Source organism: Neovison vison, chromosome 6, assembly GCF_020171115.1.
Source record: "Neovison vison isolate M4711 chromosome 6, ASM_NN_V1, whole genome shotgun sequence".
NCBI classification, from domain to species: Eukaryota; Metazoa; Chordata; class Mammalia; order Carnivora; family Mustelidae; genus Neogale; species Neogale vison.
The window spans coordinates 212,034,265-212,060,979 of NC_058096.1; the positions used below are offsets into that span (position 1 = coordinate 212,034,265).

The 26,715-nt window shown below is 48.7% G+C and overlaps 1 protein-coding gene across 1 annotated transcript; it reads right to left on the reverse strand.

Moving 5' to 3' along the window:
* Positions 1-270: 270 nt before the first annotated feature.
* Positions 271-25,917, reverse strand: AKAP8L (A-kinase anchoring protein 8 like). The gene is made up of 16 exons (XM_044254890.1): positions 25,786-25,917; positions 24,822-24,940; positions 23,004-23,143; positions 18,078-18,110; positions 17,711-17,768; positions 17,528-17,608; positions 15,096-15,549; positions 14,904-15,000; positions 14,751-14,821; positions 14,330-14,393; positions 13,418-13,526; positions 11,826-11,967; positions 11,633-11,738; positions 11,268-11,398; positions 737-832; positions 271-661 (listed from the first exon to the last, which is right to left on the reverse strand). The coding sequence occupies exons 1-16, from the start codon at positions 25,915-25,917 to the stop codon at positions 344-346; spliced, it is 2,151 nt and encodes a 716-aa protein (XP_044110825.1). The 3' UTR covers positions 271-343.
* Positions 25,918-26,715: the final 798 nt, after the last annotated feature.

Genomic DNA, 26,715 nt, shown 5'->3' on the forward strand with positions numbered 1-26,715 from the left:
CGTCACTCTTTCCGCACACCACCATTGGCTAGCTTTCACTGCGCACCCGCCCCTGTTGCCCATGCGGGCCTTCCGGTTGCTTGGGCTCGGCTTTCACAGCATCTTGGGAGTTTTGGTCCGGCCACGGAGTCTTACTGCGCGCAGGCGCTTCCCTCTTCCTTCCTGCCGCCAGTGCGCCGGCGCACCCCACCCCTTCCCGGGTCCCGTGCGCAGGCGCACACCGCTACCAACGACGGCAACCCTGCTGCACACCAACAAACGAACTAGAAGTGGGATGGGAAGAGCTTTATTAGGCCCGGCTTCCAGCTTTGGCCACGCGGGTCCTGCCCGCCTGGGGCCCGGGTTACGGTGCGCCCCCGCCACCCTCCTCGTCGTCGTCGGCCTCCACGTCGAGGCCCGGGATACCGCGGATCTGGCGCTGAAGCGCCCCGCCCAGCAGGGGTACGGCCTCCTCCTCCTCCTCTTCTGGGGGCGGCGGTGGCGGTGGTGGGGACGCGGCCTCGGGGGCTGGCTCCGGGGGCACAGGGGGCTGCGCCGGCGTGCCATCTGCACCCTCGGCGCCCCCTGCCGCTTCGACCAGCGCTCCCTCGTCCAGGGCGCCGCCCTCTGCCTCCTCCTGTTCCTTCTCCTCCTCGGGACTATCAGTGAACGGGTTTTCACCCTGTGGGGAAGGAGGCCAACACTGAAGCGAGGGAAGGACCCGTGGGGGCCGGAGGCCGGGGCCGGCGCGCCTCACCTTCAGGTAGCGTTCCAGCTTCTTGCTGATGATTTTGTTGTTGAGGATGCTGCGGGCCACCATGAGCGAGGACTTCTTGGACTGCTCCATCATGAGCTGCAGGCAAGGCAGGTAGGGCTGGAGAGGCTGCTCTGGGCGCCAGAAAGCCCCCCTCCCCCACCCCACCAGATCTGTAGAGTCCTCCCAAACCCCCTTGCTCCCAGCTCAGCACAGCCAAGCACTCTAACCACATGGTGAAATCAGTGTACAAGTGTACCTTGGGTACAAGCGTAGGGCCACTCTACAAGCACGGAGCCAAGACCTGATCTGATCTTTGCTCGAATGCTCCATTCTTCCACACCATACGTACTGTATGTAATTGGTTAAAGACATATGTCTTTACGGCTGTACAGCAGAAATCTGATGTGCTTACATAAAAACTACAAACAGTGAACAAATTAGGAAACCTACGAAAAGCCAGAGATGCAACCCATAACAACAAGTCAACTGCCCATATGTAAGGAACTTTTTAAGATTAACAGGGAGGATACAAGAACAGGAATACAAATGTCAAACAGTACATTTAAATGATATACATCCTTTTAGCCCACTGAAGAGAGACCCTTCTACCCTGAGGGTGACAGGGTCAAATGTTTACTTACTTTCTGGAAAGCAGTTTGATAAAATGTATCAAAAGCAAAAGCTTGTCTTAAAAATTTGTCTCAGTAATTCTTTACAAGACTCTATCCTAAGTTTAAGACTTGGAAACACTCATGCACATAGTTGCAGTAGTGAAAAACTGGAAGCACCTAAAAGTTCTGTGAAGTAGTTAAAACATTCTGAAGAACCCCATGCAGTCCTTAAGACAGGCTCATCTCTGGGGCCTCTGAATAGCTAAACTGGTTAAACAATTGACTACAGCTCAAGTCATGAGCCCATGGTCCTAGGATCAAGCCCCACATGGGGTTTTGCACTCAGCAGGGAGTCTCCCTCTGCCCCTCCCCACTGCTTCTGTACCCTCTCTTCCTCAAATAAATAAATAAATAATAAAAAAGGGGCTCATCTCCTGTGTGGTGAGAAAGGTCTGTGAAGTGCCACTGTGCATAGCATGCCAGGGCGTTTTTGTCTGGAAGGATTTATACCAAAATGCTAAGTGGTTTCCTCAGTAGCGTAAGTACAGGCAAATCTCACTTTCATCATCATGAAGATAATGTATGTGTAAAGCCATAAGCAGAAAGAAGATAAAAGCTATTTCTGTTGGCATGGGGAGCCCACCCCCAGGAATCCTACTGCTGCACCCCAGCCAACTCTTCACATCATCCTCTCACTTGCTGTTTCTATTTATTTCCTTTTCCCACCTTCACCTTTTTTTCTTTATTCATTTTCTCTACTATTTGGGGAAAATATGGATAGTCCTCATGCATGCTCAAAATGAAACAAGTTAAAGATGCAAAATTAGGATGCGAGGTCAGACCATTTCCTCTGCAACTCCTTACTTGCCAACACATGATCATCCTCCCTGTAGGCACAGAGATGTACACACAGCTCCCAAGGGAAGCCCATTTACATGGTGTCCAGATTTTGCTACAAGAACCAAACACCACCAGAATAAACTTAAATACTTCCATATTAGTGCTACCCAACAGGTTCCCCAAAGTGTGCTGCCTCAGTCCTCTGCAAAAAGTTGTATTAAGCTATAGTAAGTCGGGCTTCCTCCGCCTGTACTAAAACAATATACTTATCCCTTTGATTCCTAAGCAGCATCAGATGTTAGCACTGTTGGATACTTATGTGGCTGAAGGAAAGAAAAAAGGATGAGGCCTTGCTGGCATTTCCCTGTCCACCAGTGAATGTGAGTGATCTGACAGACACACGGGGCCCCTTGCCCAGCATTCTAGAAGGTCATCTTCTGGGTTTCCTGGCTTGCTCAGGAAGGCTTTGTTTAACCTACAGGTCAGGTTCTAAATTTTGCTCTTTAATTTTTCACATTATTTCTAGAATTTAATATATGGTAGTAGGTTAGGGGTCCAGCTTTTTTCCCCAGAAACTAATGAGATAAACAATTGTTTGTCCATTAAGTTGACATACAGGTCTGTAATAATCCCTTCTCCACAAATCTTAAATCCAGAGGACGAGTTTTCTCCTAAGCTCCATTGTGTGTGTGTGTGTGTGTTTTATGATTTTATTTACTTATTGGCACAAGCAGGGGGAGCGGTAGGCAGAGGAAGAAGCATCCTCCCCGCTGAGCAAGGAGCCTGATGTAGGACTCTATCCCAAGATCTTGGGATTATGACCTGAACCGAAGGCAGACGCTTAACCAACTGAGCCACCCAGGCATCCCTCCACTGTGTTTTTATACCATCTTTATTTATCCCACTTCTATAAGTCATTTGAGGCATTACTGATGGTTCAACTACAAGTCACTCTCTCAGGTCCCACTAGGGATGTGATCATTACCACGTAGCTGTTTGGAAATCCAAAAACTAATTTGAAAATATCTGGTCCTTGAGTTTCAGAGAAGGAACATGTACTGACTTTTACAATTACTAAGTTCCAAAACATACCGGCATCTTTCATTAGACTCTATTCTGGTTCCACCGCTTTATTACTATGCCAGTATCACATTTTAATTGTAGTGGCTTTAAAAAAGTTGTATTTGCTGGGGCGTCTGAGTGGCTCAGTGGGTTAAGCCTCTGCCTTCAGCTCGGGTCATGATCTCAGGGTCCTGGGATCCAGCCCTGCATCAGGCTCTCTGCTCAGCAGGGAGCCTGCTTCCCCCCTCTCTCTGCCTGCCTCTCTGTCTACTTGTGATCTCTCTCTCTCTCTGTCAAATAAATAAAAAAATAAAATCTTAAAAAAAAAAAGTTTTGGGTGCCTGGGTGGCTCAGTGGGTTAAGCCGCTGCCTTCGGCTCAGGTCATGATCTCAGGGTCCTGGGATCGAGTCCCGCATCGGGCTCTCTGCTCAGCAGGGAGCTTGCTTCCTCCTCTCTCTCTCTCTGCCTGTCTCTCTGCCTACTTGTGATCTCTCTCTGTCAAATAAATAAATAAAATCTTTAAAAAAAAAAAAAAGTTTTATTTGCTAAACCAGCTCCCTGAACTCAATTACCACCCTTGCTATAATTTTCTTGACTATTGTTAGACTTAATTCTACAACATAAACTTTAAAACAATTTCATCGAGTCCCCCTCCCCAGAGTATGACTGGAATCCCATGAACTGTACACATTAATGCGGGGAGATGTATGTGTTTGTTCTGTTCTGTTGTTAAGTCTCTTATGAAGAACTCCATATATTCCTCTATTCAGCTGAATTCTTATTTCCTATCCTTGGCATTTAAGATCCCATATCTATCTTCTTAAATTTATATTCCTAGTTGTGTTATATACTTTGGGGTTACTGTGAATAGATTTTTCACCCCCCCCTTTTTTTAAAGATTTTTCTTTATCTGACAGAGATCACAAGTAGGCAGAGAGGCAGGCAGAGAGAGAGAGGGGGAAACAGGCTCCCCGCTGTGCAGAAAGTCCGATGCGGGACTGGATCCCAGGACCCTGAGATCATGACCCGAGCCAAAGGCGGAGGCTCAACCCACTGAGCCACCCAGGCACCCCAGATTTTTCCCCATTTTCATTTCTAACTGGGTATTACCAGAATGGAGAAAGGCTATTTCTTTCTGGATATTATCTTGAATTCCATCTCTTTATCACATTCTGTTAATTCTAAGACCATTCTGTTGGAATCATTCAGCTTTTCTAAGAATATAATCACATTATTTGCATATAAAGTTTTCATTTCCAGTATTTCACACTGATACTGTTGCTAATTTGTTACTGAACCATCCTTGTATTCCAGAAACATACTAAATTACAGTGTAGTACATGGGGCGCCTGGGTGGCTCAGTCGTTAGGCCTCTGCCTTTGGCTCAGGTCATCATCCCAGGGGTCCCAGGATTGAGCCCCGCATCGGGCTCCCCACTTGGCGGGAAGGAAGCCTGCTTCTTCCTCCCCTACTTCCCCTGCTTGTGTTCCTTCTCTCACTGTCTCTCTCTCTGTCAAATAAATAAAACCTTAAAAATATGTAGTATACACTTGAATCTCTACTATATTGGTAATTACTAATATTATACTCAACACTTTATTCTTTACCCTACAGTTTCATCTTGGCATTATCCTTATCAGATTTTTGGAATTAAGGTTTAAAAATCTTCCTAAAAATACATCAGAGGATACACTTCCAGCATGACAACTTGATAAGCTATGTGAACCTTCTCCATAGTAAAACTGATGAAGACTATAGAACAACACAACCCTTTAAAGTCAAGGGAAAAGTTCCTAAGGACATACAGCAAATGAAGAAATATTGAGTAAGGAAAAGTTACCAAGCTCAGGTTTTACCTAGAGACAGGCCTTAAAACAGTGAGCTCCCAATTCTTTTTCCAAAGGAACTTTTTTTTTTTTTAAAGGATTTTATTTATTTGACAGACACAGCAAGAGAGGGAACACAAGCAGGGGGAGTGGGAGAGGGAAAAGCAGGCATCCGGCTGAGCAGGGAGCCCGACTCCGGGCTTGATCCCAGGACTCTGGGATCATGAGTCGAGCAGAAGGCAGAAGCTTAACGACTGAGCCACCCAGGCGCGCCCCCCACCCCAAGGAACTTACTTTATTCATAAGTGTGTTAGGAAGTTTAAGACAGAGGGCTCTCTCAAAGCTGTGGAGGGTTTGGGGAAAAGCAATTCAAAGGAGACCAGTAGATTGGATACTAATATAAGCTAAATCATCAGCTGCCCCCATTACCAGAGAGAACCAACAAAACAGCTAAGAAGAGCCTACAGGGGGACGCCTGGGTGGCTCAGTGGGTTAAGTCTCTGCCTTCAGCTCAGATCATGATCTCAGGGTCCTGGGATGGAGCCCCGCATCAGGCTCTCTGCTCAGAAAGGGAGCCTGCTTCCACCTTCCCCTCTGCCTGCCTCTCTGCCTACTTGTGATCTCTCCCTCTCTGTCAAATAAATAAATATTTTTTAAAAAAAAGAAAGAAAGAAAAAAAAAAAAAGAGCCTACAGGGCTCAGAACTCTCAAACAATGACCTCAAAAATAATCAGTATAAAAGAGCCTGGATTTATTTAATTGACTCAGATTGGAGAACAATTTAATGTCTCGAAGCACTGCTGAAAACAACACAGCAATCCGCCAGCAGTTTTTGTAGTTTGTAATAGTTAAGTTTAGTCTGAGAAAGAAAAAAGAGAACCTTGTCAGTCAAAACCACTGTTATTCCAGGATGGCTGTTATTCCAGGAAGCTGTGTCCCATGGCTTCCTCCTCCAAGGCACCCTACCAAAGGCTTCACGTTGTGGAGATGAGAGAGACTTCAACAAATAATTTGACCAGACAAATAAGTAAGGAACAAGACTAGGATAGGGATGGGAAGAAGGAAAAGGCATGATGACAAGGTCTCATCAAATACAGAGCATCAGTAAAGAGACAAATTATAGAAAAGAAACATAAGTCTTGGAGCTGAAAAGTGCAGTAACTGAAATGATTAATTCACTAGATGGGCTTAATGGTAGATTTGAACTGGCAGAAGAATTAGAAAATCTATAGATTGGTGGAGAAAGGATCTGAAAAACAGAGAAAAAAGAAAGAAAAATATTGTCAGACAACCTTGGGACACCAGTAGATGACCTGACATACACATAATGGAAATACCAGCAGAAGAGGATCAAGAAGCCGAAAAAAATTTATGAAGAAAAAATGCAGGGGTGCCTGGGTGGCTCGGTCATTAAGTGTCTGCCTTCAGCTCAGGTCATGATCCCAGGGTCCTGGGATCGAGCCCCACATTGAGCTCCCTGCTCAGTGGAAAGCCTGCTTTTCTCTCTTCCACTCTCTCTGCTTGTGTTCTCTCTCTCGCTGTATCTCTCTGTCAAATAAATAAAATCTTTAAAAAAAAAAAAAAAGAAAGAAAAGGAAAAAATGCATGCAAACTTGGTAAATCTGGTGAAAAACTAGACATCCAAGAAGCTCAACAAACTCCAAGTAGAATAAATACAAAGAGATCCACAAAAAGACTCATAATAAAAGTGCTAAAAGCTGAATACAAGGAAAAAGTGTTGAAAGCAAAAGGAAAATGAATTATCACTTAAGGGAATCCCAATAAGGTTAAAGGTTGGCTTCTGAGAAACAAGGCTAGAAAGCAGCAAAAAGAACATATTTAAAATGTTCCAAGAAAAAAGTGTCAAACGAGACTCTTATGCCTAGCCAAGCTATCTTTCAAAAAATGAAGGTGAATGGGGCGTCTGGGTGGCTCAGTGGGTTGAAGCCTCTGCTTTCGGCTCAGGTCATGATCCCAGGGTTCTGGGATCGAGCCCCACATCGGGCCCTCTGCTCAGCAGGGAGCCTGCTTCCCCTTTTCTCTCTGCCTGCCTCTCTGCCTACCTGTGATCTCTGTCTTGTCAAATAAATAAACAAAATCTTTAAAAAAAAAAAAAAGGTGAAATAGACATTCCACAATCAAGAATACCTGCGTCTGCTGCCATTAGACCTTGTAAGAAATACTAAAGGAAGTTCTCCATGCTGAAAGCAAGTGACCCCAGACAGTAATGCGAACCCATGTGAAAGACCAACAAAAACAGACACTATAAATGTATGATTCTTTGCCTATCTTCTCAACTGACTAAAAACTAGTTGTATAAAGCAATACACACACACACACACACATATTTGTATTGTTTCATCTATTAGCACATAGAAACATGTTTGCTAATAACGGCACATGTTTTGCTAATAATGGGACTAAAGCTGTACTGGACACATAAAGAAGTGACTACAGATGGTAACTTAAATCCACAGGAAAAACTCAGATGGAGAGAACCAAAAGTAAGAAATAAGAAGGCTGATATAACAAAAACTAGAAATATATAGAATATGTATAAAAATATATATAAAATATATAAAAATATAAATATATAAAAAACATACAAAAAACTAGAAATATATATAATATAAACATATAATTGCTTCCCTTTCATCTGTCAGCTTCCTTAAAAGACATAAAATTACATAAAGTAGTCATGATACTGTATTACACTATTGCCTTTGTGTTATTAGGATTATAATACATGCAGATAAAATACTATGTTCAACAATAACACAACAACCGCCTATATAGAGAGAGCTATACATGAGTAATTCAGTTCCACTGAAATTAAGGTATTCTATCTGAAAAAGATTCTGAGAAGTTAGTATGTATAAGGTAAACCCTAGAGAAACCACTCAGAAAAGATGTCCCCCCAAAAATGTAGCACACACACACAAAAAAAAAACATTAAGGAAATCAAAATGTTACACTAAAAAATTAAAACAAAAAAACCAAAAACCAGTAAAGGGGGAATAGAACAAGAGATGTAAATCTGATCATCTCAGTAATAACATTAAATCTGAATGCATTAAGCAAACTAATCAAAAGATAGTCAAACTCGATTAAAAAAAAAGATGGCATCAAAAGATCCAAATTAAAAGGGCTGAAGCTTATGAGAAACACAAGGATAAATCTTTGTGACCCTGGATTTAACAATGGACTCTTGGCCATGACACCCCAAGCACAAGCCAACAAAATAAACTGGTCTTTATCAAAATGGAACTTTTGTGCTGCAGACACATCAAGAAGGTGACAAATCAACCTACAAACTGGGAGAAAATCTTTGTCAACTGTAGGTCTGATAAAGGATTTGCATCTAGAATATATAAAGAACTCTTTTTCTAAAGATCTCATTTATTTATTTGTTTTAGAAATAGCAGGAATGTGAGTGGAGGGAAGGGGGAGAGGGAGAAAATCTCAAGCCAACTTGAACTGAGGGCAGAGCGCAACATGGGGCTTGACCTCATAGCTCTGAGATCATGACCTGCTCTGAAACCAGACCAGGAGTCAGACACTTAACCAATTGAGCTATCCAGGCACCCCTAGAATATATTAAAAACTCTGTAACTCAAGACCATACAACTAAGAAACAAACACAAGAGGGGCACCTGTGTGGCTCAGCGGGTTAGAGCCTCTGCCTTGGGCTCGGGTCATGATCCCGGGGTCCTGGGATCAAGCCCCACAATGGGCTCTCTGCTCGGCGGGGAGCCTGCTTCCCTTCCTCTCTGCCTACCTGTTATCTCTGTCTGTCAAATGAATAAATAAAATCTTTAAAAAAAACCCAAAAAACACAAGATCTGAATAGACATTCTCCCAACTCCAAGGACACAGATAAATGGCTAACAAACCCATTAAAAGATGCTCAACATCACTGTCATTAGGGAAATCCAAATAAAAAATAGGGGTTCCTGGGCTGCTCAGTTGATTGAGCATCTGTCTTCAGCTTGGGTCGTGATGCCAGCATCCTGGGATCAAGACCCACATCGGGCTTCCTGCTCTACAGGTGCTTCTCTGTCTCTCCCTCTGCTCCTCCCTACCACTCATTCTCTATCTCTCTAAGATCTTTAAATAAGTAAATAAGTAAATAAACAGTAGAAAGCACTTCACACCCACTAGGAAGGCTAGAATCAGAAAGTCATATATCAGCACTAGAGAAGTATAGAGAAACGAGAACCCACACACTATTGCTGATGGGAATATAAAACATGATGGGATATAAAATGGTGCAGCCACTATGGAAAATATTCTGCTGTTCCTGAAGAAGTTAAACATAGTTACTACTGGATTCATACATTCCAATCCTAGATACATACCCAAGAGAAAACCATATGCTCACACAAAAACTTGTACACACATGTTCAAATGCTTGTAATAGCGTTAGAGCCAAAAGGTGAAAACAGCCCAAATGCCCAAATTAATGAACTGATAGACCAAATATGGTATACCCGTGCAAGAGAATAGGATTAGGCCATAAGGAATGTCATTTGGACACATGCTACCTGGATATACCCTGAAAGCACGTTGAATGGAAGAAGCTGATCACAGAAGACCACATATTTTCCATTTACGTGAAATGCCCAGAATTAGCAAATATACAGAGACACAGTAGTTCAGTGGTTGTCTAAGGCTGAGGAAACATGGTGGGGGCATTAGGGAGTGAGAGTGAGGACAGGAGTTTCTTTCTGAAGTGATAAAAATGTTCTATAACTGACTGTGCTGATGGCTGCACAACTGTAACATACTAAAAACTACTGCACTGTATAGCTTAAATGGGTGAACTGTATGCTAGATGAATAATATCTCAATAAAGCTGTGACCCAAAATAATTATAAGTTTTTCATTCATTTCTACAGTCTGGAATCTTAAAATACAGTATTTAAATTGTACTCAAATCTCTATAACTCAACCACCTCTGGTGCTTTCTAATTTCTAAGTTATCTTCTGTACCCCTCTATTAGCAGCTGTGGCTTTTTTGTTTTTTCCCCCAAACTTCTAGGATCAATGTGAGTTTATGTTTTACTGGCTATCCCTCATTTCACCTAGATTTTACACATTTTAATATCATGCACTGCGGTCTGCTCTCTTCTTACCGCCTTATCAGATCCTAGTTCCAGAACCTGGTGTTGGCAAGATCCACACAAGATCTCCACCACCACCTCCCCCATCCCACTGTTGAGAATCAGTGCACCAAGAAAGACCACAGATGAATCTGATGGCTGTGGAAAAGGGCTGAGCAGTGCTACTTCCTATGCTCCCCCTGGCTGCCATCATCTGCACATAAATCCCCTCCGCCTCCTCCAGGGTGGTGGCAGTCAAGCCTCTGGGGGCCCTGATCTGGTCCTGGTCTTGGTCCTGAATTCTCTACCTACTGCATAGATCCCTCCGCCCCGCTGCCCCGCCCCCCACCCCAGGCGGACCTCTGACAGCCACCTTCAGCCCAGCAGGTCACCCCCTCAATCAAAAAACACCTCCTCTGGCTTGTGTGCTAAGCATTGAGGATACATTGGCAAAAAGACTGAATTTGTTTACCTTCTTGCCAGACTTACTCCTTTCCCTGTACCATATCCCTACCCCCTTATCTTAGCAGCAGCTCTGTCCACCTAGTTACCCAAGCCAGAAGCCCAAGACATCCCACATGGTCACTTCCTTAAATAGCCCTTCTGTCCAGCCTTTCTCATCACTCCCAAAGTGGAGGCACTCCTGTAGCTCGGTAGTGCCGCAGTTCTTCGTGTGCCCCCCCAGATCTCCCTCTACACCAAGTGCTGCAGCAACTCTAATCCTGTTAGTACCCAACTTAAAAACTGCCTAAAGGAGAGAGCCAAAGGCCCTCAGCCCAGCCCTCATGAACCCCTCCGCTAGCAAGATGCACACTGTACACTTCCTCTTGGGTTTCTGAACCTATTCTGGCTGGTGGCCCCTATGCACACGAAGGTCCCCATATCCCACAGCCTTAAGGGTCCAGCTCTAATGCCACCTGGCAGTGTCCCCATTTCCCTCCCTTCTCCCTAAAGCTGCACTGAAATGTCTCCATCTTCCTGCCCCACCACATCTCCTGCAGTGCCTCATGGGCAAACAGAGGTTATAACCCCAGCACCGCCTCCTAAGTCAACGCACAGGATGGCAGAAGGGCACTGGTGGCCACTCACCCTGCGGTTGCGGTTGTGATCCATGGTCTTGAGGTGCTTCTGAATGATCCCAAACTGCATGGGAATGAAGAGGTCACAGGCTGCACAGTGCGCTGCCTCTACTTTCTTCACAAAATGCTCCATGGCAATTTCTGCAGGAAGGAGAAGGAGGGTCACCACTGGTTCCAGGGACCTCAGACATACCTAGCAGTTTAGGGAAAACACCAGACCAGCTCCTCACTTTGCCCTGCCATTTCCACGTGGGCCTGAGGCTGTTCTCACTGACCCTCCCTGGGGGAATAGAGGGGTATCTTGACCCCACTCTGAGAATCAGAGAAGGGCAGGCTGAGTCTCTGCCTTGTTGGAGTGGGATGGAACCTCCTCACCTTGGGTAAGATCCTGGTCTCTGTAGATCTGCTGAATCAGACCATCAAGGTCCTCCACGGTTTTCCGGAGTTCCTCTGTCTTCTTGGTTTTATTGGCAACGTACTCCTGCCAAAGATACCGAGGAGATACCAAGGTTTGTGCAGGCTGCTCTGTGTTCCAAGGGGTCTGAGAAGCTGCTGCTCCAAGGCTCACCTGCAGAAAGTCAGCTGTCTGCTTGGGGAGCTTGGTGCCTACGTATTTAAAGTGCTCCTTGTGGAACTTGCTATCGAGGTGGCTGGCCATCTCCTCCTCGTAGAAGGTCCGGTATTTGCAGAGAGAGCACACAAACTGGATCCTGCCACAGGAAAGAAACAAGGGGCTGAGGCCTCAAGGGTCCCAGGGAGCAGTGCTGCCGCCTCACCCAACCCAGCTGCGAGCCCTGAAACAGGCCTTGCTCACGGGCCTCTGAAGGGCGGTCCCAGCAGGGGGACAAGCTGGGACCAGTAGGGTCGGGAGTAGAAAGGGACAGAAAGTCTGCAGACTGCAGTTACTGCAACGTGGGGGGCAGGGGTGGAGCTCTTCCTTCCCAGACAGGAGGCTGAAACCCGAGGCAGCAGCTGCTGCAACAGGCCAGGAGTCGCTGGAAGGCTGCCGGTGGGCCTCTCTAGCAAGGCTGGGCACGAGCGTGTGCACTTGGCCCAGCTGGGGACCGGAAGGAAGGATGCCCTGGCGTGAGCCAGGTGGCCCTGAGGTGCAGAGTGGAGTACACAGTCCCGAGGCAGGGCCCGAAAAGGTGCTGCATCTTCCTTCTGGGTCTGGGGTACTGAAAGGCCCAGCCCATCCTCTGCTCAGAATGCTTGGGGGTGGTGTCGGGAGGGATGGGAGGCAAGCAGGCCTGGGCTCCTGCTGCCTCATCTTCCTCTTCCAAGAAGAGACCAGTCTGAGCTGGAAGGAGGATGCCCGCCTGGCCTGCCAGAGGGCAGCCTGGAGTCACCTGAGCGAGGTGCTCTGTCTGGGCCTGGTGTCCACAGCAGAAGCCCGGGGTCTGGGGCCTGGGCTGGAGCAGGCCGCCGTGGCAAGGGGCGGAGGAGGCCAGCCGCCACCGAGGCCTCGGGGCGGGTCCCTACCTCTGCCGGACGTCCTTATCTGGGCCACGGGGTCAGCTTTGTCTGGAGAGCCCAGGGGCCGGGCGCCGGCGAGGCTGAGGAAGGTCCAGCAAGAGCAAGAGTCTGAGGCGGAGGAGGAGGAGGCAAGCGCCAGTGCGGGAGCCCTGAGGGCAGACAGACCCGACCAAGGGGCGTGAAGGCCTCAGCTGCAAACAGGCCCGGCCTGACAGGGCCGGCGGGCAGGGCAGAGGGCAGGCCCTCGGCTGCCACAGCCCACAGGTGCTGCCATCTCTCCTGGGCGCGGCGGCGGCCTCTTGGCAGCTAGCTGGGGTGGCACAGGCGCCTTGGACCTCGAGTCTCTGATGAGCTGGCCCCCTCCCGCAGGGGCATCGGGCCCCCAGTGCACCTCGGGGCTCGTGCGCCGAGTGACCTAGCGCTGGAGCTTCTGGGCAACGGTGCCGAGCAGTGTCGGGTCTCAGGTCAAAGACGCCAGCGGTCGCCAGGCGGCCGCAGTGGGGCAGGGAACGAGTCAGGCCTTGGGAGCTGGGCCTGGCGGGAAGCAGGGTCCATGCACGGCCGAGCAGGTGGCAGCTCCCAAGGGAGGCCTGAGGGCGGCGAGGCGGCAGAGCTATGGCCCTGCTCTCCAGGCGGCAGCCCCGGAGCGAGGCAGAGGCAAAGGACTGGAGGGAAGCCGGTTACCTTTCCACCATGCGGTCTCGCTGCCGCTTTTTCTGCTTGTCCTGGCTCTTCTTGCCTGCCTGCAACTTGCGCTTGATCTGCCCACTATCATCCTGGGTGCTCAGGGCCCCTGTGGAAAGAGGAGCACAGTCACCAGCTTGGTTCCACTGGGTCAGGGCAGGCCCTGGGGCCTCCGGCTGGATCACCCGCCTTCTACTCCAGATAGTCCGTTCTGAAAGCAGCCGTTCCAACAAGGACTCCGGCCACGACCAGGGCTGGGCACCCTGGGCTGGGCAGGGAACCGTTTTGGGCCTAGGTCCTGAAGAGAGGAGGGCACAGGCTGACCCCACAGCTCTCCAGAACACCCATACTCTGCAGAGGGCCACAGGGAGGCTGGAAGGCAAACAGAAGCCGTCTGGGTGGGGACACTGGCACAAGTTCAGAGGGGCCAGGTAGCGGGATGCAGGGAGGCCTTGGCTGAGGCCTAAGTGCAGCCCCCAGAGGTAAAGACCCGAAAGCTCATAGGACTCAGCCCACCCACCCCCCGCACGGCGCACCGCGGCAACAGTGGGCTGAGGCTGGATTTACTGTTAGGTACCTGCTGGCGCTCATCACTCAGGTAGGGGGACACGGACTCCCAACAGGGGCTGGAGAGGCGCTAAGGGAGAGGACACGCAAACCAGAGCCGTAAAAACTGCACCGAGGGTCCCAGCTCAGACACCAGCCACTGAGGACTTGGAACTGTCACTACTGAAGGACGGAGGGCAGGAAGTATGCCTGTGGTTCCCCCCAACTCTTCTGCTTGCTGCCCCCACAGGAAGGTAAAACCGAGGCTGACCACATTTCCGTCACAACCCTGCCCTCAGCTGGATCCCTCCAACTCTGAGTGCCTGGAACAGTCTCCCCGGCATCCAGGCCACTCACAAGACTCACCCTTTTCTGCATCCTCTTTGCCTTCTTCTTTGCCTTCTTCTTTTCCCTCTTCATCTTCTCCTTCCTAGGACACAGTTTCAAAAACCCCACGTTAAAGCACATACAGTTGTTTATAATGGCTCTGAGTGCCAAGGCCTGAAATGTCAGGCACTAGGCCAAAAGTCTCACAATCCCGCAGCAGCCCTTGCACAAGGGAGCTCATTTTACCATTTTCTGATAAAGAAGCCCGGCCTCCAGCTGGATGGCCTGCCTGCAGCCTATTCTCTCTCCACCGGACCTCCACCTCCCTTGTGCTGTTCACATGTGCACCACCAGGATGGCCTGCGGCCCCCGTGGAGAGCCCTGCCCTGTGGCACAGGCTCAGCCAGCCCGCTCCGCACAGGCCCCGCCTGCTGACAGTGCACAGAGCGCAGCCACTTACTGCTCTGGAGCCCTTCTCCACAGCCTCGGCGCCTTCAGTGCCCTCTGCGGCCTCCCCCTCAGTGCCCTCATCTGAAAAGCACGAAGAGACAAGCTCAGCCCGGGAGCCCCACAGGATAGAGGGCAGGGAGTGGCAAGCCAGTGCCCAGCTCACCATTGTCTGAATCACTGTTGTCTGAGCAGTCCGTCCGGGTGGCTTTGCTGTCTGGCTCATCGGGACTGCCGCACTGCTTTCTCTTCTTCTTCTTGGTCTGGGTTGGAAAGTGGGAGCTGGGTCAGGGCGGGCGGCTCCACGCTCCTTGCTCCACCCAGGCAGGGGCCAGGAGGGATGGCTTCCTCCACTCACCCGGAAGTCAGCCGTGGTCCAGGTCTTCCAGGTCCGCCTCATCTGCTTCATGCCATTGCCAAAACCGAAGCCAAAGCGGGAGCCACCTGGGAAGGTGCCCCCGCCACGCATGCCCTGGAACATGCTGTACTCGGGGATGATGTTCTGAGAGAAGAGGGAGGGCAGCCGGGAGGCACCAGGCATGCACTGGCCCCGGGCCCCCATGGGGTCTTCCCACATGCGCCCATAGCCCGAGGCCATCGGCCGGCCACTCCTGGAGTCCCGGGCCCAGCCCTGAGCCCGTGGGCCAAAGGTGTCGCCGCCACGCATGCGAAACTGGTCACGGTAGGCATCGTATTGGCCCTCGTAGGCCATTTCCATCTCGGGGTCAAGTTCGCCATAGTCGTAGCCTGACCGGTATAGGTCGCGCTCGCTCAGAATGGCCCTCGAGTCACAGGCCTCATAGGAATCATATCTGCAGAAGCAGGTGGCAAGCATCAGGGAGGCCCTCAGGTCCCATTACCCTTGGGTGGAGCCTACTGTTCCTGTCTTTCCCCAGAGCTCCCTGTCCTCGGGACAGGAAGTCCTACTCCAGCACCTATGGTACCTTGTCAGAGCGGCTCAATATTCAGGACTGCCTCTGCACCAGCCAGGGGACCCAAAGACAAACCGACAATGGGATGGAGTATATCTCAGACAGGGGCAGAAACACCCTGCAGCCCTTAGCCCTTTGAAGCATAAACTTATCTGTGGTAGCCACAGTGCCCAAGGCTCTACTTGGGGGTGGAACCAAGCACCCCAGTGTCCTGTGGTATGTGGGTAGTTAAGCACACAAATGCTTGTCCAACAGGACTGATGATGCCCATGAGAAACCCTGTGCTGGTCTCATCCTGTTGGCTAAGCAAACTTCCAATCCTCCAAAGGCTCTCACCACCCAAAAGGAGAAGGGAGACAAGTGGAGAGTGTTTCCCAGGAAAGTCACTGTGATTTTGCCCAGGGACTTGAGAAGGAGCTCTATCACATCAACCTTGTGGGATCGAACCCTCCACAGCAACTGGAAAGGCAGGCCAAGCCTCCCAGGAGAAAGAGAGCGCCACAGAAAGCTCTTTTTTTTTTTTTTTTTAAATTATTTTTATTAACATATAATGTATTATTTGTCCCAGGGGTACAGGTCTGAGAGTCATTAGGCTTACACATTTCGCAGCACTCACCATAGCACATACCCTCCCCAATGTACAGAAAACTCTTCTAACCGTGGGTGCAGCCCACATACCCCATCCCTAACCCCACACGTCTCACAGGCACAGAGGCCCCTCCCTGCAAAACTGGGCAAGCCATGAAGTGCTAGCAACTGTGGGAGAAGTAGCCAGCACTACCCAGTTGTCACCCTTCCCTCACCCCTACTCCCCTGTTCTAGGCTGTAGCAAGAAGGTACACAGAGAGCAGGCACCAGCAGCAACAGGGTCCACACAGCCACTAGCCAAAAGCCAAGCCCCTTCTAGTGCCAAGCGCAGCGGCTGCCCAGCCTGAGGGTATGGGGTCTGTCTGGGGATCCCTCACCCTTTTTGCCTGCTACAGAGCCAATGCGTGCAAGTCCCTTTGGTGGCCTCTGCCCCCAGTGGCCCTGGGGCCTCACCTGAACCCACCAGTGCCTGGCCCGACCCCTCCTTACTCTCTGCTCTCCTCCCGTCTGTCAGCTGGAGCCATTAGGATCCTCCACGCCATTGTGTGCCCTCCTCACTGAAGCCTCTCACTAAGGCACAAGGCCTTCTGAGCCAGCACCAGTTCAGATAATGGCAGCGCAGCATGACGCTGCAGGATAGGGCACAGCTAGGAGGCAGGCCCAGTTCCACCACCTCATCCTGGCTGCCTTCAGGCAAGGAGTGTGACCTCTTACACTTCAAGAATGAGGACGACAACAGTTCCTCACAAAGGCACTTTTGAGGCCCAACAGGCACACCTTTGTCAGGCTCAGAAGAGTGGCCCGGAAGTGTCCATATTGGCTCTCTTACGTGGGGACGTCCAGCTTGCTGTGGTCAGCCCCAAAGACTCATTGCCCTGCTTCAAGCCCAACCCAATGTGTCCTGCGCTGACCCTGTGTGGGATACAAAGTCTCATGAGATCTCCAAACGCCTGTCTCCACAGGGAGGGGCCCCTTTACACTCTGGTCCTGAGAAGAGCCGAAAATTCAGAGGATACAGTGAAGTTGGCCCAACTGAGGCTTGTTCCTCCCCTTACGAGCTGTGGGGAGACTGGCCACCAGGCAAGAGCAAAGGGCAGGGAAGGGCCCCAGGCCAGAGAAGGGAAGCACAGCAGATGCTGAGCAGTCTCCGGCAGCCCCAGCAGTGAAGCAAGGGGAGAGAAAGCTGACAGAGAAGGCGGTCACAGAGGGAGGTGCCCGCAGACAGCAGGCACCCGGCTGAGCCTCAGCCCCTGGGCGGACACCCACTCACCTTTCTCCACCTGAGCCGTACACGCCTCCTTGCATCATGTCTGTCTCCAAGTGTGGCACCATATCTAGGCGCTGGTTAATTCTGGACAAAACGGAATCGGCACTGGCGCTACCCGCAGCACTAGGGTTTGCATTTGTGTCAGAGCTAGGCATTTCCCAAGAGTTTGAAGTGGCCATACCATACCCATAGTTGGTGGTGTTATCCTGGCCATAGCCGTAGCCATAGCCATAGTTCTCGTAGCCTGCAAGGAGGAAGACAGAGACGGACGGACAGAGATGGCAGGGATAGGGAGAGGACAGGCAGACAGAGAGACAGAGAGACAAGGACATCTTCTGTCACAGAGACAAGCTGGGGACCCTAGCCACCTGAGGCTGGGTGGGCCTAGCCATTCCGCTGGGTGGGTCCCAGCCCAGGACCTCCTGTGAAAGAGCAGCCGGACCAGGGGCACCCAAAAGCACCTCCCAATACACTCTGGGCAAGCTGGGCAGTGGCGGAAACACACAACCAGTTCAATCCCAAGGGAGAGGAGAGCACTCATGGGAATACTTGCCTCTGTTTGTCCCAGAGTTCCAAGTTCCATACCCTACAAAAAGGAAAAGTGCAATTACATCTACAGTTGGTAATAACACAACAAGAGCTTAAACAAAGACGATGATTCCCAGTGCCAGCCTGGTGACAGAAGACTGAACCTCCCCCGAGAAGCCCTGAGCTTAAGAGCACTCCATAAATGAACCAGGTCACCCCATGCTCTGGTGCCGGAAGTTTTGTGGCTCTGGCCGTCTGCTGCTTAAGGGGCCTCCCCTTGCCAACACTGCCAGCTGAGGAATTTGGCTCTCATACTCCTCCCTTGAGGAGCCAGAATTAGACTCCTCCCACTCCGTGCTAAGCACCAATCAGAGGAAGAGGAGAAGGTTTCTGGTGCCTCACAAAGACTATGCTGTACAAGAAGTTCAGCACAGAGCCCACATCCACTGTGAAAATCATGTCACTCAAATCACCCCAAAAAAGCCATCTGGAACAGAGAAACTGACTATCCTGGTCCCCCAAGTAGATGCCTCCACACAGAGGACAACCAAGCACTTGAATCTTGTGTGTGCTGTGCAGAAACCTACTGGCAGAGGTAAGGACAACACAATTCCCAGCTTGAGAAACGCTACTGAAAGAACAATCTAGATTATAAACTAAATATACTCTGGATTTTACCCAGCACACGAGAAAAATTCACCCCTTCAGAATATAAAGCCAGTGAGAATTGACTAAGTGCAAAGTCAAGTGGAAATTCCAAGCCAAGCAAACATGGTTCCTGCCCAGGGGAGTCCACCAGAACTTTCCCAGTGTCTCTCGTGAGACTCCAGAGTTGTCTCCTACTCCCTATTATCTCTACCCTACAGACAGACAAGACATGCTTTTATCCCAGGACAGGGACCAAAGCTCAGTGAGACAGCAGTGTGATGAATGACAGAGTCCAGTCACAGGACAGCAAGAGTGTATAAACTTGAAAAGATGGATGGGGCAGGCCAAGGTAGGTCCTACAGTCAGTTTCCTCCTCAATCCAGTGCATAAACAGAATGGGGAGGTATCAGAAACCAGCAAAGAACCCTAGATGACTGTTACGCTTAATGCACCTTGGGCTCCAGAGAGCTCACAAAGCAAAAATCCTCTTGGTTGGGGAAATCAAAGCAGAGGCTTCTCATTCATTCCTTTATTCAACAATCATCCTAAGCGCACAATAGCAGAGGTTGGCAGTGCTGGTCACTGCTCAGGCCCAGAGCACTGTCTGTTAAAGGAGACACTTCTAATTAGAAAGCAGCAAGGGACAGCCGGCAGCAGGAAATCACGTTAAGAGAGGAATAGCAAAGGAGTTGTTCTGACAGGCAAGAAGAGAGGCTGCCAGAGGCAACCAAGGAATAATAATTACTTAGCCCCAGCAACTAACAAGAGCCTGGTTCCGTGGGTGTTTGCACCAGGAACAGTGGACATTAGCTATTCAAAAGGAGACAGGACTGGGAAGCCAAGGCAGACCCATTGGGGCTCCCTTTATGAGGCTTGCGTAAGGTTCTCCAGGGCTTTAGCTGCTGAAAATCTGCCAGAACAGAGCAAGGAAGCACAAGGAAACGAAGCAGGAATGGATGTTAAACTCTGTAAACACAAGGACAAGTGGATAGGTAGGTGATAGCCCTTTGACAGACAGGACTTGGAAAGCACTCTGCATGTGCTTGTTGCTATGCCCAGAGCAACTCAGACTCCCTGAAGGGGGCTTCCCAGCCAGGTCCCTTCAAGGGGAAACCTTTATCTACACTTTGAGCCTGGGGAGTCCCTAAGACCTGCCCCTTCCAAAAGCTCACTTCTACCTCCAGAGGCGGATGAGACTAGTGTTGACACAGGAAAGTTTAGGGATATAATTTTTAAAAAAAAAGATTTTATTTATTTATTTGACACAGAAAGAGAACCAAGCAGAGGGAGCAGGAGAGGGAGAAGCAGGGAGCCTGATGCAGGGCTGGATCCCGCTACCCTGGGATCATGACCTGAGCTGAAGGCAGACAACCAAGTCACCCAGGCGCCCTGGGATGAAAATCTTTTTAATAAGAGAAAAACAAACAGAAGAAGAGAAAAGTAGATGGTCATAATAAGCAAAACTTATAGAACAAAAATACAGAACAACGTAAATGGTCAACTTCAAGGAAGTTACAGCCTACCTTCTCAGTGACACACCTCATAGAGGCATCAAAAAAGAATCCATTCAGCCTTACCAGTACAAGGAAACGCTTCTAACGGTAAGCAAATAAAACAGGATACACAAAACTCTATCCTCCTATATTCAACTACTTAGAACAGGAAAGCTGACAGAAGTATTAATATGGCGGGATTGCAGATGACTGTCTTCCAAAATGTTATTTAAAATATCGTTAAACTGCTTTTACAGTTTAAGCCAGAATATAAAACTGTCTTTATTCTTTCACGATTGACTATGTAAAAAAAATCTGTATGAGTTACAAAAATAAGTGAGCTTGGCAAGGTTTATTACAAGGTCTATATATGAAAATCAACCCAATTTCTACAAATCAGCAATAAACAACTAAAAACTGAAGTCTTTAAAAAATATCATTTACCTTGGAACTAAAAATATGAAATACGTAGATGCAACTATAGCAAACTATGTGCAAGATCTGTGTTTTGAAAACTACAAAACACTAATGAAAGAAATCAAAGATCTAATTAAATCAAATGACACTTTACTCATGGATCGGAAGACATATCATTAGCAGGTTAATTCTCCCAAACGAATCTATAGATTTGAGGCCATCGACTCAAAATCTCAGCAGGAATTCTTACAGAAATCGACAAACTGATTCTGAGATTTATAGGCAAAAAGAAAAGAACTGAAATATACAAGTCAATTCTGGAAAAAGAATAAATCTGGAGGACTTGAATTAACTGATTTAATGACTCATTATATAGTAATCAAGACGGACTGGTACTGGAGGAAATTCAGATACACAGATGACCAGAACAGAATTAGAGTCCAGAAACAGACCAACACATAGAGGTTTGATAGATTTTCAACAAAGTTAAAAAAGAATCTTGACCTATAATGTATGCCTTGTAGAAATACTAACTAAAAATAGATCACAGAACAGATGGAAAATATAAAACTAGAAAGTACCTAAAAGAAAACTCAGAAGACAATCTTGGGCATCTGAGTTAGGCAAAAATTCCTTCCTTCCTTCCTCCCTCCCTCCCTCCTTCCCTTCCTTTCTAAGATTTTATTTATCTGAGAGACAGACACAGAGAGCGAGCGTCCACGCACGCACACAAGCAGGGGTAGCCGCAAAGGGAGAGGGAGAAGCAGGCTCCCCGCTGAGCAGGGAGCCCAACATGGGAGGTTGATCCCAGTACCTTGGGATCTTGCCTGGAGCCAAAGGCAGGCACTTAACCTAGTGAGCCACCCAGGCACCCCTAGGCAAAAATTTCTTAGGCGCAACACCCAAATCACCATATATTAAAGAGAAGAATGATAAACAGGACTTCATCAAAATGAAGAACTTGTGTTCTTTGAAAGACACTACTGACAAAAGAATAGACAGGTCCCAGACCGGAAGAAAAGATATGCAAATGGTGTATCTGCCAAAATGCCCGTACTGAGACTATGTAAACCAGAGGGAAAAGAATTCAAATAAGCTGTGCAATCTGGGACTACTGCTTGATTAAATGGGGTGAGGCGGACAGGGTAAGATAGGGAAGCCATATATACCAAGTTTCTCCTCTGTTTGGAAATATCTGATACCTCCTTACTCAATTTCTTAACACTTTTTAAGTTTCCTCCTCCCTCTGGACTAGCTGCTAATACTCGAGGGAGTTTATGTCCATTTATTCAGTGACTCTTTTTTTTTTTTTTTTAAAGATGTTATTTATTTGACAGACAGAGATCACAAGTAGGCAGAGAGGCAGGCAGAGAGAGAGGGGGAAGCAGGCTCCCTGCTGAGCAGAGAGCCCAATGTGGGGCTCGATTCCAGGACCCTGAGATCGTGACCTGAGCTGAAGGCAGAGGCTTTAACCCACTGAGCCACCCAGGTGCCCCTATTTAGTGACTCTTGAGGTAGTGTCACAGTGTAGGCTCAGTCCCTCCCCAGACCCTAATAGTGCAACAATCTACCCATCTCAGCATGCAAAGCATTACCCTTATTCATTCCAAAGAGGGCTCCTTCTCACAGACATCTGTGGTCACAGACCACAGGTGGACCAGCATTTATTGGCAGTTAGCAACTGCTAACTGGAGGGGCAGAGGGAGAGGGAGAAGCAGACTCCCCACCAAGCAGGGAGTCCGACTCGGGACTTGATCCCAGGACTCCAAGATTATGACCCGAGCCGAAGGCAGTCGCTTCACCAAGTGAGCCACCCAGGTGCCCGAGTGGCTACTTCTGAATTAGAGATTTAGTGTGCCTGATCATGACTAAGAAACTGATCGACACTTTCCTTCAATCCCATGTGAGGAGCCCGCTGGCTTGAGATGGTCTGACTGTCTCTAAAATCCCTGCTAGATTCCAGACAGGCAGCTTCTCTAACAAACACATCCCACATGCTACCCTGAAGCTAAACTGATGGCTAGGTTTCTGCTCAGACCAATCCTTTGGACTTTGATTGGCGGCTCTCCTTCCTAGGCTCTCAAGGGGATTTTGTGAAGCCAGACCTTTGTCACAGACCATATGCACTTCAACAACATGTTACAGGGTCAAAGGGACCAATCATTTACAGCTCCAAGAACTCCAGCCTGCTCAGTAAGCACACATCTTTCCCATTACTGCTTCCAACAGAAGCACTAGCTATTCTAAGAGCCCACCACACCGTTTTACACGAGACTGCACTGGGACAAGCAAGACAGTGAGAGCAGAGTCAAAGGCAACCCAGGAGACATGAGGTTGCTCTGCCACTAGAAGGCAAAGCTCTCACCCTTTGGTTCCCAGGGGCCCACACTTACCATAATCACAGGTGGGCTGAGCGCTCGTGTCTGAGTACGTCGACTGCAAAGTGGTTTCAGATCCCTGGACAAAGCCTAAATATAAGCATGGTGTGGTTAATTTCCCAAAACAAGCCACATGGAGGTGACCTAAGACTACCCTTCAGTATAGACTGGCTGACAGGCCCTCCTCTTAATGGAAAGCCTCCAAAATATCTAGCTTCTCAACACTTTAATTATACCTCCAGGATATATTAGCCAATGAAAAGACAGGCTATATTTAACTTGCTACACTAGAAGCACTGGAGAAAAATGTTCTAACAATTTAAACCAGTATTCGGTTTCGATAAATGAGTGCCCAAATTATTCAGTTAAAAGAGGAAAATACTTATATCAAGTGACTGAAAGGTGAGCCGCCTCCAATTCAAACAAGGATGGGTGTTGGTTCTGAACAATGTTAAGGCAAATATTAGCCCTTCCCTTCCCCCAGATGTGAAACAGAAATTGCTTTGTATTTTCTAGTTTTCCCATAAAAAATGTGTATATGCAATTAAATTACTTGAGGTAAGCACGTTTTTACCGAACAAATGTCATATAGTATGCATATTATTTCTTACTTTCTCAAAAAAAAATTTTTTTTTTAAGATTTTATTTTTTGAGAAAGAGAGAATGTGTGTGTGTACAAGCAGGGGGAGAAGCAGACTCCCTGCTGAGCAAGGAGCCTGACCTGGGGCTCTATCCCTGGACCTGGGGATCATGACCTGAGCCAAAGGCAGACACTCATCCAACTGAGCCAGGTTTCCCTCAAACTATTTCTCAACTTAAGATGAATTAGTACTAAATAAGGAAAACTTGAACCTCTATCAGAAACTATTGTTCTTAAATGATGAATCCTGGTACTATCTTTTTTTTTTTTTTTTTAAGATTTTATTTATTTATTTGACAGACAGAGACCACAAGTAGGCAGAGAGGCAGGCAGAGAGAGAGAGGAGGAAGCAGAGAGCCCGATGCGGGACTCGATCCCAGGACCCCGAGATCATGACCCAAGCTGAAGGCAGTGGCTTAACCCACTGAGCTACCCAGGCGCCCAAATCCTGGTACTATCTTTAAAACTACATTTACAAACATTATTTTAAAATGATTTACCCTTAGCACTGAAACTGTGATGGATACCCAAGAGGCAATATTTGCCTATTCTCATCAGAGCCAATTCATGATCTAAAAATTAAAGCCAGTACCTTTAATCCTTAATAGCTCTTTTTTTTTTTGAAAATCAACAAAAGCATACCCCAAGCGCCTTCCCTGGAGTAGGCATTCACATGTTGACAGTCTCTCTAGCTCTTCTTTTAGGACCATAGCAACAAAGAAGATCACAACAGAAGCCAACATTGAACAAGTGTTTCCCCCGCAGGGTGCTAAGAGCCTTATCTGCATTATTTTATTTCATCCTCATCACTGCCAAAAGAGGACAGGGCCAAGATCCCTTACCCTGCAGTTCCCAAGTCCAAAAAGATCTGAAAACCAAGTGTTCTCAAATGTGGTGCCAACACTCACTGTGGGACAAAACTGACTTATGAGGACAATTACAATTTTTCTTTACCCAACCTAGTACAGAAATAATGCATTTAATTATAGGATGCTCCTCACACCCCAGTGGGGGTGTTGTGGAATGTCCTCCTCTCACGCTAGAATTCCAAAATATACCCAGGTCCCAGCTTTCAAGTAAAGGTAAGGTTTTCGGTCCCAGAGGTGGTCCTGCAGGGTGCGAGGTGCTGGAGGTGAGAGCGGGGCGGTAGGCGAGGATTGGAGCTCTGGCAGAAGACGAGCATCCCTAGTAACCAATCCCCGAGGGGCAAGGGCAGGGCTCCGAAGTGGCTGGCGCGGTTGGCGCGAGAAGAACGGAGGGCGTAGCCTAGAGGGCGATGAGGATTGGCTGCGACGCCGAAGACAGGCAGGCCCTGTGGCCGATCGCAGGGGCCGTGGGCGGTGTGCCTAGCGACTGGGCAGGAGAGCGCAAGGTGCAGAGTTTGGCCGGGAGCGCGGCGACGGTAGATGGCCTCAGGTGCCCCGGGCCGGGTACCCTGAGACTGTGTCGAAGAGGCTGGCCCTCGGACCTCGCAGCGCGGAGGCAGGACCTCCAACTCTGTCTGTGAACATGGGCCATCGCAGCTGAAAAGACTCCTGGATGATTTTACATTCCTTCACTCCCCGCTATTTCCCTGCCAACTACAAGGAGAAGGCAGACTCCCTGAGGTCACTCAGGCTTGTCCTCTGCAGCTCCGGGGTGTTGTGAAGACGCGGAAACAGGTGGAATCCCTACCCATGAGCTTTATGGCTTTCCGCAAGTATTGTACTTGTCTGATTTCAAGCTTTCTCGTTTACGGGATCCAATGACAGCCCCATCCGGCCTCCTCCCGGATAAGCCTTTGTGAATCAACTGAAAACTAACCACTATCTCATGAGGTCAAAGCGACCACTGGCCATTTTACGGTAACAGAGTGCAGAGAGGTCCAGCTCCTTGCCCACAGTGCTTCAAGTGGCTGAATCTAAGGGTGAATTTAGAGCAGCCTGCTCTTTGGAAGTGGGGTAAGGCAGTGTCAGAGAAGAGCCACCAGGGCCCTGAGCCATCTGGGCCGATTCCATGTCCAGCCACTGGCCCAAATCCATGTCCAGCTATAGGCCCAAGACATAACCTTGGGCAAGGTGGTTGTGGATCAGTTTCCTCAGAGGACAGGGATTCCTACACCTTGATCTTTACTCTTTTAGGCTGCTCCTCTGGGAGAATTTATATCCCAGCCCTTGCCTTGACCTTCTGGTGGAAGCATTGGACCCTCAGCAGGACCATCTGGCCCATGAGCCTCAGCTTCTCTGTGAGGTGAAGTTCATGGGATTCTTTGAAGACAGATGCCAGCAGTTTAGAGAAGGCACCTGCCATCCAGTGCTTCGCTGTGTCCCTGGCACTCCCCCCAAGTCCACCCAGTTCTCTGACTCACCAAATGCACTCTCCTAATCTCGAGGGCAGAAAGGGTTACAAATGTTCCCAGATACTGGCTCTTATTTCCTCTAGGTGCTGGCTAGGGTTGGTGGAGATCAAGTTCAGAACCAGGGAATGCTGGGAGGGAGCAATCTGAAGCTAGGCCTTAATAAGGGTTCACATTTCAGGGTTGGGCAAGTCCCCTGCCTAGTGCTTAATCCATAACATCTCAAAAGGCTGCCGGTAAGGAGGACGGGGAAGGGGAAAACACTGAGGCTCACACTGTCAATGTCACTAGCCTGAGGCCACCATCTGACTCAGGATATTCCCATGATATTCCCACCTGGGCCTCTCTCCCATACCTCCCTACCGTGGTTTGCTTCCCAGCCAACTTCCAGGCCCTGATCTCCATTCTGCTCTCTGGACAAGCAGAGGACATTGAGGTCCGCTGAACACCTAATGGGTATCAGATCCTTACTGGGTGATTCCCAGATGGTGGGGGGAGGGGACAGCACCTACTTTGCCCATGAGAAAACTGAGCCTCACACTACAAGTGTTCCTTGCTGAAATGGCCAGAGGCTGGGTTTGAATCCCTGCTGTTTTTTACTCGCTGGCCACCAGACCTTCAGCAAGTGACTCAAATTATCTGCTTCAGTTTCTCCAACTACCCCCCAGGGTTGAAGGCAGCACTAACGAGATGAATGGAAGTAAAAAACTCACTTCACTGGTCTACAGCCAGCACTTTTTGAGTGTTGGTGA